Here is a 23,069-nt window from a genome sequence, read left to right on the forward strand (position 1 = left end):
GCTTTTTAAAAATGAAATAAATTTATCCTGACCCTCTACCCCCACCCCCAATAACCATGGAAATAAAAACATGCCCTCCCCCTCCCCAGAACATTTACCTTGTGCTCCTGACCTCCCCCTACAAAGTTCATCAACTTTAAACTTCACCCCTTCCCACCAGCCCCAGACCAATGAAATTAGTTTTACCCTGCTCCCCCACTCCCGCACTGAGAAACTTACCTGCTCCCCCCTCCCCACCAGTGTTCCGCCTTAAATCACTAGACAGAGATCCAAAGGCGCGGGCTTGCCAGCCACTGTCACCAATATGGCACTGGAACGGATGGTGGGAGCGGGTAAGTAATTAATTCATTAGTTTTACTACATTAAAATATTTACATTTTGGTCCCGTCATTGAGCGGCGGGGGGCCTCCGCGAGGCCTCACCAGTGCCGGCAATATCAGGCCGAGCCTTCCCAGTGTCGAGGCCCATGGCGGGCCTCTGCTGGAGGCATTTTCCAGCCCCCCCCCGCTATGACCCCCGATGTCGGGGGAGGGGGGATTGTAAACTCCAGCCCCAATTGTTGAGTTCCCACTGTATGTACAATGAAACATTCTGTCACAGTTCCCATCAACTTACCTGCTGGCATAGTGTTCAATCCTGGAGTGTGTATCTGCATGTGGCAACATTGGAGATGAGACAGGACTGAAAAAGAAAATAGACATTAAGGACACGTATCTATATGTATAAATACACACACACACACAAATTTGAGTCTATCGTAGATACCTTTTTGGGTTCAGTAACATTAGTTGCTCTAAGAGGATCCAGTGCCCTGATGTGCCAAAGTGTACACACACTGCCCGATACCTACTTACTGTATATGGTAATCTAACCCGGGGATGTAACAATGCACCCTCCTTGATATACAAACATGACATTGCGAACTCTGTAGTGCACTCCTATGTGTTTCTCGATTCTTTTTGAAGGTGGACTGAGTTAACACTAGATGAGATGAGTATTTCTACAAATCATCAAACTGCTTCATTTCACATTGGGGTGAATGTGCAAAGCAACAGTTATGATCAAATTCACTTAGGTCAATTGATGCAACATATCTTCACCTATTGACACAAAATAAAGAATCCAGAATATTTCTCCACATCAGTGGGTCACCTGAGATGACTTAAACAGAAGGCCTTCTAACATTTTTTAGCTCTTCACCTCTGCAAAGACCTGATGGCCCTTGCAGTCTTCCTGTCTCCGAATCCTGCTTTTTCAAATCCTGCTTTTCTGTGTCCCTGTCTTCTCTTCTTAACTCCCTTTTCACCAACAGAGATCAAAGGGATATGGTTGCCTACAACCTTCACTCCCCAACAGCAATGCACTCAAAAAATAGCAGCAGGCCAGTAAGCAACTGAATTTAGCTTTATTAATTAATCATACCTGATATACATTGTAAAGGTAAAAATAAAATAGTCCTCCAACTTCTTTCACTGATTCAGTGGATAGATAAACTGTTTAGTAACCTGTACAGCTGAGAAAGGACCCACACCTGGTGCCGAGTTAGCTGAGTTCAGAGATAGGCCAGTTAGGATGGTCCGCTGCACTCTATTGCTTCCGATCTCGGTGGCGAGCTCAAAAAATGGCGGCCCGCCCATGTGGGCCGCACGCCAAAAAGCCACTGCGATCTTAAGCCCGGCGGCTCATTTAAATAGCAGGAGCGGCCAGCGCCCACCCCCACCTCCCCCGATCACGTGGAGGCAGTCAGACCTGCCGGGATTAGATTAGATTAGAGATACAGCACTGAAACAGGCCCTTCAGCCCACCGAGTCTGTGCCGAACATCAACCACCCATTTATACTAATCCTACACTAATCCCATATTCCCAACAAACATCCCCACCTATCCCTATATTTCCCTACCACCTACCTATACTAGTGACAATTTATAATGGCCAATTTACCTATCAACCTGCAAGTCTTTTGGCTTGTGGGAGGAAACCGGAGCACCCGGAGAAAACCCACGCAGACACAGGGAGAACTTGCAAACTCCACACAGGCAGTACCCGGAATCGAACCTGGGTCCCTGGAGCTGTGAGGCTGCGGTGCTAACCACTGCGCCACTGTGCCGCCCTAATATTTAAATTTTTAAAGAGATATACTCCCAGAATTATGTAAATAAAGTTCCAACGCCCCTTTCCCCCACCCCCCCCCATAGTAATCACATTAGCTATTTGCCCTTCCCCCCCAAAACACTTAACTTTAACATCTGACCTGCCCCCTGTAACTGCACGAAGTTTAAAGTACAACCCTTCCCACCATCCCCTACACCCACGACATTTATTTGACCCCCCCCCCCCACCGTACTGATAAACGTACCTTCTCCCCCTCCCCATCAGTCTCTCATCTCATTTCTCCGATGGGGATCTGAACGCGCGGGAGTGCTGGCTGCTGTGCTGAAGGTCATGGCGGATCCTCAAGATCACACGTGAGTATATTTAAATTAATTAATTTTATTGATTTAAATATTCATATTGCGGTCCCATCGGCCAGTTGCCGGGGGGGGTGGGGGTGCGGGTGGGCGGGCCACCACGGAGCCTCGCCGCCGCATGGGAGGATCGGGCCGGGCCCTGCCAGCGTCGAGGTATGTGGCAGGCCTCATCCGGAGCCATCTTCAGGCTCTCCTCCCGCCATGAATCATGACATCAAGGGCTGCTTAAAATCCAGCCCACTACATTTGGCTTCAGCATCCCATGGGCTAGGGAAGGTGAAGTATAGCCCTACGCATGAAGAGTGGCCAGTTGGAGGCCTACCTGTGGAACTGCTGCAACTGTGTGTTAACATTTTCAGGAAAGAAGGAAAGAAAAACATAAAACAATATTTGGTAAAGGTAGAAAGTAACAACTGTGTTTAGTGTTTCAAAGAAAATTATTCACCATGATAAGAAGAAATAAATAATTTAAAAACTTTAATTCAAGGTAAAGAGAAAGATGGTAGTGAGAAAACTTTGTGTTGATGTGTTTGACTTACGTGTCAATGCTGTCTCCCTCCATCACTGATTGGACAGGTAGGTACCCTCTCTGTGGATGTTTACTGAAGTAGTGTTTTGTTCTGAACTTGTTTTTCAATGTCTTGGCAAAGTCCCGCACATTTTCTCCTGATGTTGTCTGAGGGAAAAGTGAACACACTTAAGTGCCAGTTGAGATAATCAAGTAGAACACTTTTTTCACCAATGGGATTTGGATTTGAATCAAGGTGAATGCCTGTTCCCTCTGCTGGTCATAATGATCTGGAGCAAAATTAGTTTGAAGAAGGCTCAGTGCAGTTCCCCTTAGCATAATTGTGCAGTACAAGACTGCTCTTAGCTTAATGCTGGTCTAGAAAACTGAAAAATTGTGGTATGTGTTCATACTGTCGGATGATTGTAAGACAGGCCTTTTCACATGTGATTCTTAGATTTCACCTGTGATATAGGTAGTGGTGCTGGGGGGCCTGACATCTGGAATGGAGAAAAAAGGTAATGGAGGAATTCATCTTGAACCTGCTGCCATACACCTTCTTGCAGTCAATACAACTGTTTAGTAGAGGTTTGGACCTGGTTGTCTGCCTGCCGTGTTGGCTAAAATAGTCTGTACTTAAGAGAGATCCAGAAAAAAAGGGTGAGTTAATATACCTTAAAAAATTGATCTTGGTAAGGAGGCACAATAACCTGCTGGTTATAGCATTAGATTCTGGTCATGATTTTAAGCCCAGAGTTTTCCATCGCTCAAAACATTTATTACTATTGCTTTCAGTCAAAAACCACTTGATAGTGTCAATCTGTTCAACAGAGGAATTTCACCTTGGAAACAGAAACTTGACAACATTTAGCTAAGATCTGACCAAGTGCAGAATTATATTGGTCATGATGTTTTGCCAGTTATGGCTATAACAGTTGGAAATGCACAGTGTTGCATGGAGAATAGTGCTCTTTGTGAGTGTGTATATAATGGTACATGTTACTTACAGGAGCACAGTACTCCATGATGGGATAGTGCAGTTTGTGACCTTTGCTTGCCCTTCCTGTCAAGAAACATGTTTGGCAGATGTCAACATTAAACTGCTTCAAACTGCGGTATCTGAAGCAGAAAACATAGATTTTAGAGACAATAAGGAATAGAAATTAAACATGAAACAAGAATCAAATGAAAAACAATTCTGCACAGCAACAATTAAAAAAAAATACACAGAGATATCTTGTTGACAAAAATGTTAAGCTGGCATTCATAGACTGATCTGATTGCTAGCCAATACCAACAAGCAGCAATACATGAGCAAGACTACCAGTTATTTGCCAGTGTGAGCAGTGACAATGAACACAGTGCCAATGTATATACCAATATACAAGAGTCCAGTGCCAAAGCAGGCAGCAAGCACAGGCAAGAATACCAGCTCAGTACAAATGCAACCAATGACTCTTGACATGTTAACTCCTTACTTTTCTTTCTTTGGTTTTGATATGGTGTAAATGCCCTCACTGAAGGGAAATATAATTAAAAGGTACAATTGGATAAAGAGGATGTTTAGGTCACAATAGTGATGTCTCCATTAAGAGATGCCAACTGGATATCAGCATTTGTTTAACAACAAATAATACTAACATAATATTCACTCAATGGGCTGGATTTTGTGTAGGAAGTGGGGTTCCTGGTGCCAGGTCGAAAAGGCTGGGGGAGTCCCGCCTTGGCCTTTTCCTGCCTCCCCCAGAATGATCCTCTGGTGTTTTAATATCAAAGTTTCACGAGCTGGGATCCCCGCCCCTTTAAGATGCGGATCCCACCTTCATGAGCTGCCCACCAATCAGAGGGCTGGAAGCTCAGCAGTATTGGTAGCGCCACTGGGAGCGGTGGCCACTGCCGGTACTGTAGAGGCTTCAGACCCACGCCCAGCGCAGGAACCCAAGACCAGAGGTAGATGAAGTGGAGTCACCGGGGCTAATCTGGAAGGCCCTGGCAATGGGGGGAAAGGCGGTAGTCGTGAAGTTTAGGAGGAGGGACACCTGGGGGCTGGTGATTCCCAGGGGGGTCCTCCATGGGCCACATATTTCCCACAGAGGAGGGATCCCCCCACAAGCCTGCAGAGAGTGAACCCTGTATTACAAGGTGACCTTCCAATGTGGCAGTGCACCCCCACCACTGGTAAGATCTGAGCAGTGGTGGGAAGAGGCCATTAATATACCACTTAAGGGCCTCAAATGGCCTCTAGTGGGAAGGCCATCGTTAGCCTATACCAACCCCAGGAAGATCTCTTGGCGATGGGGAGACGACAGGCCCTCTGCTCCCTGCCACCCGACACGATTCTCCATCCCCCCCTCCCACTCCGGCCCTGCCTCAGGGGGCCCATAAAATCCTGGCCAGTTTGTGGAAAATGAATTGGCAAGGTGGTGACTGCATGCACTGTGTGTGAAGCTACGCTTGCTCTTATTGAAGCTGTACTCCCACATTTTCTTCATGAAATTCTTTTTTGGTGATTGCTGAGCCTATCTGACTCCCTATCTTGACACGGATTCTCCAATGTAGTGGGAAGTACAGTGAAATAACTGGAGGCAAAATAACAAAGAAGAAAACAAAAAGGCTGTGTTTGCTGACAATGCAACCACTAGGTGGCGCAGTACTAGCACACGCGCAAATTCAGCCTCTTCCACTGAAACGTCACTGTCTGCGATGTCCAGGCAGCTGCCAAGTCATAAAAATGGCACTGCTCAATTTATCGCAAAAAACAAATTCAACCCAAAAATCCCCTCAATGGCTGCCATTGCCTCCATCCCACCCCCAACAGTGCCCCACTCCCTCCTGCCTTTGCACTTCTCTTTGCCGCTCCCTCCTGCACCCGTCTTCTCACCGCTTGCTCCCCGCTGCCTTCCCTTAGCCACTCGCTCCAGCTTCGGTGCTCCCCTCACCTCCGGCTGCTCAGTCCCTGCTCCTCGTTTCCCCCCTTCCACCCCGCTCTCCGGCTGCTCTCTCCCAGCTTCCCCCGCCCTCCAGCAACTTGCTCCAGGCTGCGCCACTTCACATATCTCGGCCACTTGCTCCAACGTTCGATCGTTCCCCGTTGTGCCGTCCAAAGAAGCAAGGTGGGCTGCGAGGGGTAATGCTGTGATGTGGGAGCAAGTGGCCAAGAGAAGGGAAGCGGTGCGGCCTGTATTGAGTGGCTGGAGGTGGGAGGAAAGCAGGGAGAGAGAGGCTGGAAAGCAGGGCAGAGTGGGGGGGGGGGGGAATGAGGAGCGGAGAATGATGGGTCGAGGTGAGGGGGAGAGCAATGGCGAGATCTGGAGCGAGCGGCTGATGGGGGGGTAAGCGGTGGCTGAGGGGGGAAGTGGTTGTTGGGGAGAAAGCATGAGGGTGGGAGCAAGTGGGTGAGGGGGGGAAGCGGGGAGGCCTGGAGCAAGCGGCCGAGGGGGAAGAGCGGCCAGTGGGGCGGGAGTGAGTAGCTGAGGTGGGGGGGGGGAAGTGGGCGGGGGGAGTAAGTGGCTGAGGGAAGGGAGCGGCTTGGTGGGTAGTGACCGGTCGAGTTGGGTGAAGTGGCAATTGAAGCAGGGATGGTGGGAGGGAACGGAGTAGGGGTGAATGGAGACGGCTATTGAAGGGTGAGGACGTCATTGCGTGGTGATGTCATGTGCGTGCATGTGCGCATTCATACTGGCAAGCTGGCAAATGTTCGCACGCACTGATGACACCCGCGATCGCTCTGCGCATGCTCTGCATTGTCAGGAGTCACTTTGAAAAAAACAGGTCATCAGTGGATAAAGGGAAGAAAATGAGGGAAGAAAGAGACAAAGTGAGAGAGAGAAAGAGAGCTAAGGGTGGGGTGAGAGATGAAAGTGAGAAACTAAAATTTAGATTTGTGGGGGAGACCAAACTGAGAGGGCATAAATATACGAAGATTAAATGACGTTTTCATCCAGGTATTGGAGATATGGTCTTTATGAAACGTAGCTATGCCTGCTCCTTGCCACTCCAGGCGCTGCTTCACAAACCACTGACCACCTCCAGGCGCGTATCCATTGTCTCTCGAGATAAGGAGGCCCAAAAGAAAGTTCCTAATAAATCAATAGGGAGCTCAGCTGAAACCTCTTTATTCAGAGAATGGTTAGAATGTGGAACAGGCTACCACAAGGAGTGGTTGATGCAAATAGCATAGATGCATTTAAGGGGATAGATAAACACATGAGGGAGAAAGGAATGGAAGGTTATTCCGATAGCGTGAGATGAAGAAGGGTGGGAAGAGGCTTGTGTGGAGCATAAACATCAGCATAGATCAGTTGGGCCAAATGGCCTGTTTCAGTGCTGTACATTCTAGGTAATTCGATGCATCTTAAAGTTGAGAAAAAAAGTAAAGTAAAGCAGACAGCAAAAAGCAGAACTAGAGAAACAAAATTGTAGCAGAAAGAGAAACACAAGATCGAGAGTGAGAGAAACGTGTGAATGCAGAACCAATGAAGGAGGATAGAAAGAAACCGGAGCAAAAGATTTACTACTCTCAGTGTCTACAGTTAGAACCCAACAGGCTTATAAAAGTTTGAGAACCACCAAACCAGATAGTTTGCTTGAATAATCAAGAATAATAATTGGTGGGAATGGATGGATCAAAGACATGTGGGCTTGACATTGTATGCATGACCTATTGGACGGACAGGCCAACCATCAATTTGTTGGTGGTTGTGTCTATGCTTTCTCCCAATCAGTTTAGCCTAGAATCAAATGCAGATATTCAATGTAGAGAGAACAGTATCATAAGTCATTACACTACTCACTTCTCACCATCCACAGAGTTTAATAACAGCTCTGTTAAATAATTGAGAAGTAGAATACCTTTGTTCAACTGAATGGCTTGATAAAAAAAAGTAAATATAATGATAATTGGCTGTGTTTACCTACCTAAAGCCTTTGATTGGGCATAGCTTGCAGATGTGACATTTGGCTTGGTGTTTTGCAGCTTCCGCAGTTATTAAACGATGCAGGACAGGCAGCCAGACCATCGACTGGGGCTCCAATCTCATCCACTCCAGGAACTGGGTGGCTTCAGTTACTGGTTTATCATTAACCTGGAGATAGTACAGTAAAGAACACGCTACAGCCATTGAGTTGATGCAATCTTCAAGTCCAGACTGTGTACATACTCTCCAGTCTAGATTTTTTGATGTGCATTATACTGCTGCCTGGCTTAACCTATTTGAAACAAGGCTGATTGGAAGCTCTAGTATTCAGTGCCACTGGAAGGATTGTGCTTTGTTAAGTATGCTAAGAGATAATTACAGGCAGCAATAGTAAACATTTCTGGATGCATGATTTTACCCAATATCGAAAATGTAACAATGTAAAATGCTATGGCACTGTGGAAAATATGTTATTGGAATGGGATGGAATCGAAAAGTTGATTGCAGGAATGCAGTGGTAGTGGGAGGTTAAAAGGGTTTTGTATTCCAGGTGTCAGGGCAAATGAGGCAGGTCTAGAAGTATTGGGAGAACTGCTGGATGTTAGGGTTCATGTCAGAATCAATGAAGTAGGGAAGAAGTCAGATTTTGCAAAGAGAGCTCTATAAGTTAGGAATTAGATTAAGAAGAAAAGTTACTATCCCCTCAGCCCAACCAATGTGACCCTCAGGATGACTCCCCAAAGCCAAGGGCTAAATAAGCTGCCTTGGCCTCCTGACCTACTTTGTCCCCATTGCAATTAGGCTGATGTAGTGATATAAAACAAGAAATGCTGAAAATACTCAGCAGGTCTGGCAGCATCTGTGGAGAGAGAAGCAGAGTTAATGTTTCAGGTCAGTGGCCCTTCATCAGAACTGATGTGGTGACACATTCATCCAGCAGGCACTGTACAGTCAGGTGGTGCAGTGACTCATAAAAGGTATGTAACTATACCTAAATATTTATATGAATATACCCTTAATCATACAATGACTTCATAAAATATATATGAATGTGCACCTATATTTATAATAGCTTCAGAAAAGAGATGTATGAATGGATGTCTTATAATAGCTTCATAAATGTCAAATGTATATTCCTGATAACGCAACAGAAGAAGAAGGAAGACCTCAAAAATAACAATCTCAAGATTACTAGCCATACACTATCCTGTACAAAAACAGTGAGTGAATGGCTGGTTTTACTCTTCCTATCCCAAGAGTATAAATGTAAGAGTTCTGCCTGCTCTCTAGACCCCACCATGACCCTCACTCAGTTCTCCAGATTAGTGGTCATTAAACATGCAAGGCATGCTCCTGGTGGGATCCCTGCCATCAAGAAGGAGCCAGTTAATGCTATCAGAGAATTATTCTGGCAGGATTAGTCTGTCTGCAGCACCTGAAGAAGTGGAACAAGCTAAATGGGTAGCAAAGCTCTGAAGGTAAAAGACAGATGAGCAGCTTTTAGGTCTGATACCGAATGGGAAGTGTGTTATACATGACCCTATCACCTAAGGATTACCGCCACCCCCTCCTGGTGGACCCTAGAAGTATTGGTGACATAGTTGGATGACTGGAAGATGGAGTGATTTGCTAGGCCCTGATCCCCTACTGTAATTTACATCTGGTGGGGAGGGAAACGGTACCAATAAATATAGCAGAGACAAATCCAAGCCATTGTGTAGAAGGATATGGTTCAGACTCCCAGGGCATATGGACATTTCTAGGGTAGGAGTCAATTGTATCAACAGGGTGGCCTAGACTGAAAAGGTGCTGAGATATCCTAACAGGGAGGGCAACAAGGGATGTGGGGACAATTTAACTTAATATAGTAGGCGAGGCAAGAGAGTAGAATAGACCTCTTGGAAGGGAAAATAAGTTTTAGAGGTTCAGGGAATAAGAGCTTTTCAAAGAGGTTAAACAGGACTAGATAGTAAAAAAGAAAAATCAGTAAGGAAAGGCAATAGAAGGAAAAATTGCTGAAGCAAAATGTATGGATAGAAATGCACAGATTGTAAGGAAAAAGGTGGGGAACTAGAAACATTGATTAAAGTAGAAAGTTGATTAAAATAGAAAGTTGATTAAAATAGAAAGTTGATTAAAATAGAAAGTCTCAGAGAAGAGCTCTCAAAGAGCTGCTGATAATTGTGCTGCTGATATATCTTCGCATGATCATGGACATAGCTGTCCTGCCCGGGAGTGAGGAATAGTCTATTTGTATTCTAGCTGTAGAGAATGCTAATCTTACTGTAGCTTCTGCCTAGAGGAAGAGGCTGGTGGCAAATTCACACCCAACTGCTTCATGTGCTTCAGCACACATAACGGCTGAGACACTGGACTGTGAGAAAATGAACTTATGCACTTCAGTGACCTCTCTGAATCTTGCATTCCTGGGTATTTTCACTCTTGTTTAAGTTGGTAATCATCCTGCTATGGAGCATGGACCCACAATGTCTAGGCAACATCACTTAGAGCATCCTTGTGAGGTGCTGCTACCATGCTGTGAAAATGTGAGAATGGGCAGCTGTGAAACATGTGGAATAAAAACAAGAAACGCTGGAAATACTCAGCAGGTCTGGCAGCATCTGTGGAGAGAGAAGCAGAGTTAACGTTTCAGGTCAGTGACCCTTCTTCAGAACTGGCAAATATTAGAAATGTCAAAGATTATAAGCAAGTAAAGCGGGGGTGGGGCAAGAGATAACAAAGGAGAAGGTGTAGATAGGACAAGGTCACAGAATAACTGACCAGAAGGTCGTGGAGCAAAGGCAAACAATATGTTAATGATGTGTTGAAAGACAAAGCATTAGTACAGATAGGGTGTTAATGGACTGAAAATTGAACAGCAGCAAGTACAAACATGAAAAAAAACAGTGGGTAAGCAAACTGAACAAACTAAGATGAAATAAAATAAAATAAACAAAAAAAAATTTTTAAAAAGGAAAAAGAAAAAATAACTAAAAATAAAAGTAAAATGGAGCCCATCATGCTCTGAAATTATTGAACTCAATGTTCAGTCCGGCAGGCTGTAGTGTGCCTAATCGGTAAATGAGATGTGAAACATGTGGGTTGTAAGATTAAGATATGGTTAGTAGGTAGGCTATTACAGAGAAAAGTAGGTATCATCATTTTTCATTAAAAGAACTTCATTCCCACAGATCTAAACTCAAATCAAACCTAAATAAACTAGGGCTCTAAAATAGATCGATCAGAGATCTGAGACAGTACTTTTTTCAGTGGATAGTAATCTTTATGCAGGAGGCATTTCTGTTGCAAAGCCCAATGTTTATCTTCTGCAAGTCCAAAGTTCCTTCCCTTTTTAAGGCTAATTTTCACCCTTGGAATGGAGGCTCATTAACTACAATTTACAGCTGGAAACCTGTGCATGAATTTTTCCAATTCTATTTCTTTTTGTTCATTTATTTTGTGATGCTGAATCTTGAGATCTGTGTTAAAATGACTGAGTTATTAATTTGACTAGTGATGAAATAAAGGAGCAAGAATAAATTAAGATTTATCACAAGACTTTGCATGTGAACTGGAGGCAGGGTTACATTTGAACATGAACAAATCTCAAAGGCAGTGAGGTATAAGCATTTCCACAATACTCCTGAGACCACATTTCTCAGGTAATCCCAGCTCTTAACCCTACCCCTCTTCCCTGGAAAAAGCTCACGACAAACTTACAAACCGGAAGCAGCTCCTGACACTGGGCTCCACGTTGCTTCCTCCAAATGCTGCCACCTCACCCAGCTGGCGCGGGATCTGAATGGCTTCATGTAGGAGAAGGCTGAGGTGGCGCTGATCGCACAGGCTTGCTGAGTTGCTCACTTGCTTGTACAAGTCTATGGAAGGAAAAATTATTAGGGTGGTTACAAAGGTGAAGCAACTGACTTCAAAAAGGTGACTGTGTACTGGCTTCCTCCAGCGCAGCGCTGTCTGGCGTGCATGGAGCGATGGAGGTGGTGGAGGTGGGGGAAGCAGTGAGAAAGGAACCACTTGGATCTAAATAGCACCTTTCATGACCATAGGACTTTCCAAAGCACTTTACAGCCAATTAAATACATTTGACACGTAGTCACTGTTGAAACGTACATTAGAACATTCATAAAGTGCATGATTCCATCTTGTGTGATTGCACTTGAATTGTTCTTTTGGTAGACCCCCCCCCCACCGCCCCACATCTCACACACACACACACACACACAAACATTTTTGCAGTGTGCACATTAATTGTAATTGTAGCCACATATTCTCATTTGTGATGGTGTACTGGGTCAAGGAATTAGTAATGGCTTGACACTTGAAATATTTCTGAGTGTATTTTTCTTTGAGGAGTGATTTTTGTGAATCATTGTACCTACTAAGGTCAGGGGCATTTGTGCAAGGGCATGGAATGCTTTCCCACTCTATCCACCCAGTATCAGCATTAAGTACTTTCAACGTCAGTACAGCATGGATTAGATACAGAAAATGTTCCTTCTGCACTTCACCATCAGATGTTCTTGGGTCAGATGTAGCAATGGATTAGGTTCAGAGTCCAATTGTCTCTACTGTGCCTTATTAACAGTCACAGATAAGTAACAGCATAGTTTAGATATAGAGAAAGCTTCCTCTGCACTGCCTTATTAAGCATTCAAACCTAGGATGTAACTTTGGTTAGATGCAGGGTAAAGCTCCCATTCAATCCCAACCAAAAACAGAAAATGCTGGAAATATTCAGAATTCAATCCCAATATGTGCCTTGACCTCAGAGGAATACTCCCTGCTGCATCACTGTAACATTGCATTTCCAACATCAGCCAAGCTGCCCCTCTTTCTGGCACAGTATATTTGAAGGCAATTGGCACTAAAACAACCTTTGCTGACTTGCCCCATTAGGAGCAGTGTTGAATATCACAAACACAATTCATGTCAGACCTTTATATCTGACATGTGAGAAGAAAGTTTGATTCAATCAGTCTGGAATTGCCTCCCTTCCCACAGATAAGGTAACATTTACAGTTTACATTTTGGTAAGTGACCAGCTTTGAAATTACATCTTTTTCTTTGATTGTTTGCTCCTTTTTCACACCACTCTCTAATTATAATGCTCAATCTGTTCCTAGGCTCCTCCTAATGCTGTTTTGTAACGGGCCTTCAAAAAAGGGAAGCATCTAATCTGTGATAATGGTCTTTCCTTCTTGACTACAGGGTTCGAATCTAGAAATCAGCCTTAGGGAGTTCCTGAATTGGCTCCATGACCCCAGGAAGTCTAACAGTGGTTTGTGCTGATTGGCATTTTTTAATAAGCTACTTGTAGTTCATTGAGACAGAGCTTCCTTTCGGCAAATGTTTTTACCTGGCAGAAACATTTGCATAATTAAATTTAATCTGAATTAATTTACATAACATCCGCGATACTTCAAAGCAAAAGGTAAAGAAAGCCTTGCACTTATACAGCATCATATCACATGTCTCAGAATTCACCAGATAGATTGAATTACTTTTTGCAGGACCTTGTTGTGAAGGCAAAGGCAACAGACATTTTTTTATGCAGCACGATCCAGCAAGCAGCAATGACATGAACTGTTATTGTGTGTTGTATAGGTTGAGGGAGGGATGTTGCTCTTCTTCAAATATTGCCATGGAATTTTTAACATGGTCCAGAGTAGGTAGAAAGTCCTCATTCTAAAATAATATCTGAAGGATGGCATTGCTGTAATGCAGGTGGGAGGGCTAACAACTGAGCCATGCTGACGCTAATGCATTGTACATGAATCACTTGAGATGCTTCTGGGAAATGTGATAAGAGGATGCATAAATCCAAGTCTTCCTTTTCATCTTTCTGTCTGATATTTACACTGATATTTCTCTTCCAAATCCGCATTGCACAATGTGATAATGCCAGTCTTGAAGGACAAAGTTCGAATCTTGCCACTGCGACCACTAAGGAGGAATGAAAGAACAATAAATAAAAATGATTCCAAATGTAAGAAGCTGAAACAGCTGGCATCTAAAAACATTACGGGAAGTGAAACCTTATTTGCATTTTTTCAATATTTTTGCATTTTGACTATGTCTATTAAAGTATCCTTTTTAAAAACAGAAATGCTTTGGAAAGCAAACAGTTCCAAGAGTTTATACTGCTTTTCTCTCTGCCTAATGTTGTGATATGATTCTGATTTTATATGGGCCAGCCATCTGGCTGCAATGACCATTGTTTAAACGCGAGCTTTGACAACAAGTGGTGCCAGTGTACCTGATGGTGGCAAACATTACAGCCTAGCTCAATCTTGTCTTCATCCAACATTTACACATGTACACCTCCAGCAGGATGCTGGATAGTAATCAGGAATGGGAACTCTGGATAATTTTATGCTCTTTAGCTCACAGGCACTGGATCCAATTTCAGGACCCGACCAATTGCACTAACTCAGGGCAGGCCAGTAATCAATTTTGGGAGCTTCCTGATCTTTGTGCTCTTGGTGCATTCAATCATTTAGCAATTGGGGATCTGTGTAGTGTCAGATGGGACATAACAGAATTCACTTCTCTTGTTATAAAACAGACCAACATTTTAAGAACAGTTAAAACAGGCCGGATCTTGACCCACTGCCAAAAGCAGTGGCGGATGTAGAAAATGGTGGCTGCCTGTATGGGACCTGTGCTGCTGCACTGCCATGATTCTGTGGCGGGCGGCCACTTAACATATTGACGGCGGCCGTACCCCCATCACGTGGCAGGGGCGGCGTAGGCGATACCATGAACGGCATCACTTGTTGCGGAAGCAGGTGCAGGCGCCATTTTTAAAAGCCAGCCCTGCAAACAAAATGCAGAGTTGCCTGTCCCCCCACCCCATCTATACACAGAATGCAGAGTTGCCTGTCCCCCCACCCCATCTATACACAGAATGCAGAGTTGCCTGTCCCCCCACCCCATCTATACACAGAATGCAGAGTTGCTCCCTTGCCCCATCTATACAAAAAATGCAAAGTTGCCCCTTCCCCCATCTATACAAAAAATGCAGAGTTGCCCCTGTCCACTCCATCTCTACACAGAATGCAGAGTTGCCCCTGTCCCCTCCATCTGCACAGAATGCAGAGATGCCCCTGTCCCCTCCATCTATGCACAGAATGCAGAGTTGCCCTTGTCCCCTCCATCTATGCACAGAATGCAGAGTTGCCCCTGTCCCCTCCATCTATGCACAGAATGCAGAGATGCCCCTGTCCCCTCCATCTATGCACAGAATGCAGAGTTGCCCCTGTCCCCTCCATCTATGCACAGAATGCAGAGTTGCCCCTGTCCCCTCCATCTATGCACAGAATGCAGAGTTGCCCCTGTCCCCTCCATCTATGCACAGAATGCAGAGTTGCTCCTGTCCCCTCCATCTATGCACAGAATGGAGAGTTGCTCCTGTCCTCTCCATCTGCACAGAATGGAGAGTTGCCCCTGTCCACTCCATCTATGCACAGAATGCAGAGTTGCCCCTGTCCCCTCCATCTATGCACAGAATGCAGAGTTGCCCCTGTCCACTCCTTCTATACACAGAACGCAGAGTTGCCCCTGTCCACTCCATCTGCACAGAATGGAGAGTTGCCCCTGTCCCCATCATCTATACACAGAATGCAGAGTTGCCCCTGTCCCCTCCATCTGCACAGAATGCAGAGTTGCCCCTGTCCCCTCCATCTTTGCACAGAATGCAGAGTTGCCCCTGTCCCCTCCATCTATGCACAGAATGCAGAGTTGCCTCTGTCCACTCCTTCTATACACAGAATGCAGAGTTGCCCCTGTCCACTCCATCTGCACAGAATGGAGAGTTGCCCCTGTCCCCTCCATCTATACACAGAATGCAGAGTTGCCCCTGTCCCCTCCATCTGCACAGAATGCAGAGTTGCCCCGTCCCCTCCATTTATGCACAGAATGCAGAGTTGCCCCTGTCCACTCCATCTATGCACAGAATGCAGAGTTGCCCCTGTCCCCTCCATCTATGCACAGAATGCAGAGTTGCCCCTGTCCCCTCCATCTATGCACAGAATGCAGAGTTGCCTCTGTCCACTCCTTCTATACACAGAATGCAGAGTTGCCCCTGTCCACTCCATCTGCACAGAATGGAGAGTTGCCCCTGTCCCCTCCATCTATACACAGAATGCAGAGTTGCCCCTGTCCCCTCCATCTGCACAGAATGCAGAGTTGCCCCGTCCCCTCCATTTATGCACAGAATGCAGAGTTGCCCCTGTCCACTCCATCTATGCACAGAATGCAGAGTTGCCCCTGTCCACTCCATCTATACACAGAATGCAGAGTTGCCCCTGTCCACTCCATCTATGCACAGAATGCAGAGTTGCCTCTGTCCCCTCCATCTATGCACAGAATGCAGAGTTGCCCCTGTCCCCTCCATCTATGCACAGAATGCAGAGTTGCCCCTGTCCCCTCCATCTATGCACAGAATGCAGAGTTGCTCCTGTCCACCTCATCTGCACAGAATGCAGAGTTGCCCCTGTCCCCTCCATCTATGCACAGAATGCAGAGTTGCCCCTGTCCCCTCCATCTATGCACAGAATGCAGAGTTGCCCCTGTCCCCTCCATCTATGCACAGAATGCAGAGTTGCCCCTGTCCCCTCCATCTATGCACAGAATGCAGAGTTGCTCCTGTCCACTCCATCTGCACAGAATGGAGAGTTGCCCCTGTCCACTCCATCTATGCACAGAATGCAGAGTTGCCCCTGTCCCCTCCATCTGCACAGAATGGAGAGTTGCCCCTGTCCCCTCCATCTGCACAGAATGGAGAGTTGCCCCTGTCCCCTCCATCTATGCACAGAATGCAGAGTTGCCCCTGTCCCCTCCATCTGCACAGAATGGAGAGATACCCCATTTCTCCCATCTATACACAAAATACAGCATTGCTCCCTCCCTCCCATCTATAAACAGAGCGCAGAGGCGACCTCTTCCCCTCCTTCGTGATGCCAGCTTCTTGTGGATGGGAAAGTGAAGGCATGTCAGGAACAATGGGAAGATCGCGGGGATGAGATTGAAATTTATGCATAGCTATATTTTAAATATTTAAACTAGGGTCCTGCTGCAGAGTAGTGGAGGTGCTGCCATGGAGGATTGGGCCCGGCAATCCCGGCATTGCGTTCCGTGGCAGCTGCTGCTGCTCCGCTTCTCCGGTCACCACCCCCCAAACTCATCCCCTGCCACAGAACCTGATGTCGAGCTGAACACAAAATCCGGTCCAATGATGTATTAAACAAATTAATACTTCCTGCTCAAAATATCATCAATAAAATCAATCTTCATTAAAGTTCATGGGTGGAATTTAATGGTGACGCAGTTGCCCCGCCCACCGGCTGAAAAGCCGGGGTCCGGCTCACCTCCTCTAGGCCTGGAAGCCACGCTGCTATTTTGCGTGGCTGAAGCCTGTTTGGCTTCAGTCCGGGTTTCTGCACCTCAGAGGCAATCGGAGGGCAGCAGCTCTTCAGTCCCAGCAGCGCCATTTGGAGTGGTGGCCACTGCTGGACTGCACCCAGCAGGAAGAGGAACATGGACGCCGGCCTCCAAAAAGGTAAGTGGGTTTCGGGCCTCACCAGGGACAAACGGCTAGGTGCCAGTGGGGAGGGGAGGGAAGGGGGTTGGTGGTAGTGGCCGGAGTGTAGGACGGGGTGGAGGGTGTTATAGCGGGGGCGGCCCGTACTGCTGGGCGGGCAATCCATGGGGCACAGGGTGCCTGATCAGGATGGCTCCCCTTCAGCCCTCAAAGAGAATGCCATGTATTACCAGGTGGCCTCCTCAGGTGCTGCAGCGCCCCCCACTGCTCCCCGCTCTCCCCCACCCCCACGCTGGTAAAATAGCAGTGGTGGCGGGAAGTGGCCCTTAAGTAACAATTAATTGGCCACTTAAGGGCCTCAAATAGACTAAGGGTGGGCAGGCTGTTTTCTACCTCCTCTGCCACTGGTAAAATAGCAGCGGGGCAGGTAGGTGACAGGCACAGCACCCCTGCTTTCCTCCCTATTTTATGCCCCACACTTCCTAGCCTGCTCCCGGGGTTGGGGGGAGGGGCGTTAAGTTCCAGCCCATATATGGGTACAAGTGCATTTTTCTGCAATTTTTGCTGCTTTTACATGGTGAAAAGACCCATGCTAGTGGCAAGACCTCCTAGATGCCGATCTTGCACAGCTGGCTGCAACTTGTGGGAATCACTGAGGTTGAGTGGAAGACTTATCAAGAACACACACATGGGGCTGATTTTAATGAGCCCTCCTCTGAAATGGGCGCCATTCCCGTCTGTCACATGGGCAGCCGCCCCACTGCGATCACACAGTGCATGGCCATTTTGCATCGTGGTGACGCGGACCCCCCCTCCAATTATGTGGCTGGGGCAGGATTCGAGCCACCAATTACGGCCTTAGATGAATCTGCAGCAAGTGCTGGCTCCATATTTAAAAGCCTTCCAGCCCTGCATGCACTCCTGCCTTAGAGTCATCAGCAGCTTTGTGCAGCTGAAAACGGTGCTGGACTGATTCCTGGATCTCCCCAACCCTCCGAGCAGGACGACACAGGATGGCAGACACAAGACACAGGCTGGCCCCATGGTTTAGTGATGCCTGCCTGCAGATTCAGGCTGCAAGAGAAAGGCAGGAAGTTTTATTCCTCGGTGATGTATTACAGCCATGTGATGATGGATGTGGGTGGTCCCCACTATTCAACTCCTAATTTACAGCAGCAAGTGTTTTTGTTACGAGGGTTATTATTCAAATAAACAGACAGCGACAGGAAGGGGCAGGGGGTGTTTTGGTGGGGGTGGCCCGTACTGCTGGGTGGGTGGTCTGTGGGGCACAGTGTGCCCGATCAGGATGGCTCTGCCCTAGCCCTCAAGGAGACTGCCATGTATTACCAGGCGGCCTGCTCAGGTGCTGAAGTGCCCTCCCACCCCCCCCACCGCTGCTTATATGTTTAAAACAGAAAATTATTTATTTATTGAGCAAATATTCACTCCTGAAATGGTCACAACTGCATACACACACGCATTCACTTACACGCACACACATCAGAAGAGGCAGATAGAGAAGAAAAGGGGCAAGTGGTTTGAAGGTAGGTAGGTTTTTGGGGTTCACGGTAAACCTGTTGAATCGTCTCGGAGGTCTATTTCTCTTTTTAAAGTTGCAGGCCTGGGTTGTTTGTAGATTTCTCTGTTGGTTGAAATTTCAGTCTGAAGACAGGGGATCACTTTCAGTTCTCTGCTGCACAAGTTGAAGTGTAGAACTCACAGCAGGGCATCTTCTTTTGGCTTGCTGGATGTTCTCCCAACTCTCAGCTGGACAGACTTTTGTGATGTTTTTCCTGGGTCTCTCCCTCTCTCTCGCTCTCTCTCGTTCTCTCTCTCTCTCTCTCTCTCCCCAGAGAGCTACTTTAAAGATCAAAATAGTCTCACATCTTGCCTCTGTTGGGAGACATAGATCTTTTTTCTTGTGGTGACCAACAATGGCCCAGGATGTGGCTACTTCACAACTTCTTTGTTTCAGAATTAAATAAAAATATCTCTTTATGGGTTCAGGATGGGTGTAATTGACACCTCCTAGCTTTGAATGCATCCTTTTGTTCTTACCAGATAGTAAGACTGTTTGAATATACAGTTTGACCTTCGGTGGCCATTTTTTCCAGCACATTGTCGAATTTTAAAAAGAAATGTCCATTTTTATAACTCTTCAGTTCGAGTTCTTGTATTTTCACTTGCTACACTTCACGTGAGCATAACAGATGGCAAGAAGAGGTCCTCCCACCTGATCAAGCAAGCCTGGGTGGAGATTGCTGAGGAGGCCAGCAACCATGGGGTCACCCCCTGAAACTGGGTGCAGTGCCGAAAGAGGGTCAACGACCTCCTGTGTTCGGCCAAGGCGAGCGCTCCATACAATCTCCTTTTTGGGATTGCATGTGACTACACAGGAGGGTGCGCGATATGGGAAGAGTTGCACTACCATGGCGATGGCAAAGGGGCTAGGGTGTTACCTCGTCCTGACAGATGCATGGTTGCAACTCAGCCAGAGACCACCTTCGTTCATAGCTCATCCCCATTAACCCCCCGACATTGTGTGTCAGCTGGAGATATTTCAGATCCCCCGGGGGGTGGGGGGGGGCGGTGTTGAAGGACTGACACTAACAGAACTATCATGCTGATCTGTTTGCAAATTTTTACTATCTCCATCCTTCCTCTTGCAGGACAAGAGGGCCCACAACAGGAGGGAGGCAGTCCAGACTGGCGGAGGCCTTTCGGATCTGCGTACCCTCATCCCAGCTGAGTAGGACGCCTTGGAATTGCTGGGGACCCAGGGCAGCTGCGCAATATTAGACGGAGAGACTGGAGTTTCTGTGCAAGGCAGAGAGGATTATCTTCCATCGAAATACATAGAACTTCTGGGGACCCACATCATGTATGGTTGGCATGATGAGATCTATACAGCCTAACCCGCACGTTTGTTTTCTCTCATGCAGGTAAGCATGCGTAGGGGACTGTAGCTGCAGAGGGACGGCTGTCAACCTCTGAGGAAGAGGACCACTCAGAGGAGGCACAATTCCATGGCTCTCCTGCACCTTCCACCAGCGCAGATACTTGCACTTTGGTGGGTACCCACTCGGCATTAGAATGAGGGTCACAAGCAGGTGAGATCACCCACATGTGCCCAAACAGCTGGTTGAGGCTGATCAGCTCAGGCCTCTGACAATTGGAGGACTGTGGGTGGCCAGGCCTATGCTGAGCCCCAGAATGATGTCAAGCCTCTGATATCAACAGCACAAGGCATGCTGGAGTTGTAGAGAGAGGTAAGGCCACATCTGGCGGAGATGCAGAGGCCATGTGCAGGCCATGAGTAGGCGGTGGGGGAGTCCATCCATGACATGATTGCTGCCATGTCTCAGGCATGTGAGTGTATGGATCCTCCATCGAGATGTTGGTGACTCTCATGTAGAGCCAGATCCCACAGACCTACACACATCGCCTTGGCCATGAGCTCAACGCAGCAGTGGCAAGGTGAGAAAAGCATCAGGCACCTGGAGTCTTCTCCAGCTCCTCGTCCTTCTCTGGTCGTCAGGGAGGTTCAAGTGAGCCTTGAAAGGGAGGAGGAGCGACTGGCCTCCACATCTGAGGGCTCCCCTCAGGGCATTCTGAGTGTGGACACTGGCTCCTCAGCCCCTCTGCCAGTGAGCCCAGCTCCAGCAGCCGCGACGCCTGAGGAGAATCCTGCACCAGTGCAGAACACCCTCAGGCAGCCGGGGCCTTCCAGGCCTCAGGCAGCCAGAGAACGCCCATCAAAGTCATCACAGGCCAAGGGGCAGCCTGATCAGCAGCCTGCCTCCAGCACTGCTGCTGTCACAGGGATAACACCACATAGGAGCACCGCAAATGTATTCAGAAAACCACCGCGTCACACTTGGGGACTCATGGAAATATTACATATATTGATTAATTAAATGTTCTTTTGTTCAAATCACTAACGATCATTGTCTGAAAGCCATTTTACATTATGCCTTAATTGTGAGCTGCTGACTTACTCCTTCCCTCTTAATGCAATGCCAGTGTGACCAGAGACCTCATTAACATATGTTCTCCCATGGGCACTAGCGCAGATTGCAATTGGTCGCAAATCAGGGAACACAAATGGGAGGGAGGGGGAAGACTAAATACATTAAAGTGAGTCTTTATTGGTTTCTCTATGAGTGGATATCAGGGTGGCTGGCACTAGAGGAATATAGAAAGTGTAGGGGGGTACTAAAAAAAGTAATTAGGAGAGTGAAGTGGGGACATGAAAAAACACTGGCGGGCAAGATAAAGGAAAATCCTAAGGCATTTTATAAGTATATTAAGGGCAAGAGGATAACCAGGGAAAGAGTGGGGCCCATTAGGGATCAAAGTGGCAATCTGTGTGTGGAGCCGGAGGACATAGGTGAGGTTTTAAATGATTACTTTTCATCTGTGTTCACTATGGAGAAGGACGATGTAGGTGTAGAGATCAGGGAGGGGGATTGTGATATACTTGAACATATTAGCATTAAAAGGGAGGAAGTATTAGCTGTTTTAGCGGGCTTAAAAGTGGATAAATCCCCAGGCCCAGATGAAATGTATCCCAGGCTGTTATGTGAAGCAAGGGAGGTGATAGCAGGGGCTCTGACACAAATTTTCAATCCTCTTTGGCCACAGGAGGTACCAGAGGACTGGAGGACAGCGAATGTGGTGCCATTATTCAAGAAGGATAGCAGGGATAAACCAGGTAATTACAGGCTGGTGAGTCTAACATCAGTGGTTGGGAAGCTATTGGAAACATTTCTGAGGGACAGGATTAATCTCCATTTGGAGAGGCAGGGATTAATTAGGGATAGTCAGCATGGCTTTGTCAGGGGGAGATCGTGTCTAACTAACTTGATTGAATTTTCCGAGGAGGTGACTAGATGTGTAGATGAGGGTAAAGCAGTTGATGTAGTCTACATGGACTTCAGTAAGTCTTTTGATAAAGTCCCGTATGGGAGGTTGGTTAAGAAGGTAAGAGCCCATGGGATCCAGGGCAATTTGACAAATTAGATTCAAAATTAGCTTAGTAGCAGAAGGCAGAGGTTTGTTTTTGTGAGTGGAAGCCTGTGACCAGTGGTGTACCGTAGGGATCGATGCTGGGACCCTTGCTGTTTGTAGTGTACATTAATGATTTAGACGTGAATATAGGAGGTATGATAAGTAAGTTCGCAGATGACATGAAAATTGGTGGTGTCGTAAATAGTGAGGAGGAAAGCCTTAGATTACAGGACGATATAGATGGGCTGGTAAGATGGGCGCAGCAGTGGCAAATGGAATTTAATCCTGAGAAGTGTGAGGTAATGCATTTTGGGAGGACTAACAGGGTAAGGGACTATACAATGGATGGTAGGACCCTAGGAAGTACAGAGAGTCAGAGGGATCTTGGTGTACTTGTCCATAGATCACTGAAGGCAACAGCACAGGTAGATAAGGTGGTTAGGAAGGCATATGGGATACTTACCTTTATTAGCCGAGGCATAGAATATAAGAGCAGGGAGGCTATGATGGAGCTGTATAAAACGCTAGTTAGGCCACAGCTGGAGTACTGTGTACAGTTCTGAGCACCACACTATAGGAAGGATATGATTGCACTGGAGAGGGTGCA

The 23,069-nt window shown here is 46.8% G+C and overlaps 1 protein-coding gene across 1 annotated transcript in view; it reads right to left on the minus strand.

The window, feature by feature from the left end:
- drp2 (dystrophin related protein 2) overlaps positions 1-23,069 on the minus strand; it is a 102,892-nt gene that overhangs the window by 18,856 nt on the left and 60,967 nt on the right. Inside the window, exons 11-16 of the mRNA XM_068047680.1 lie at positions 13,769-13,854; positions 11,614-11,771; positions 7,895-8,061; positions 3,985-4,096; positions 3,009-3,145; positions 616-681 (exon numbers count right to left, since the gene is read on the minus strand). Of these exons, the coding sequence (XP_067903781.1) occupies positions 616-681; positions 3,009-3,145; positions 3,985-4,096; positions 7,895-8,061; positions 11,614-11,771; positions 13,769-13,854 (726 nt within the window). The remainder of the gene's footprint in view (positions 1-615; positions 682-3,008; positions 3,146-3,984; positions 4,097-7,894; positions 8,062-11,613; positions 11,772-13,768; positions 13,855-23,069) is intronic.

This window comes from Heterodontus francisci, chromosome 15 (assembly GCF_036365525.1).
Source record: "Heterodontus francisci isolate sHetFra1 chromosome 15, sHetFra1.hap1, whole genome shotgun sequence".
NCBI classification, from domain to species: domain Eukaryota; kingdom Metazoa; phylum Chordata; class Chondrichthyes; order Heterodontiformes; family Heterodontidae; genus Heterodontus; species Heterodontus francisci.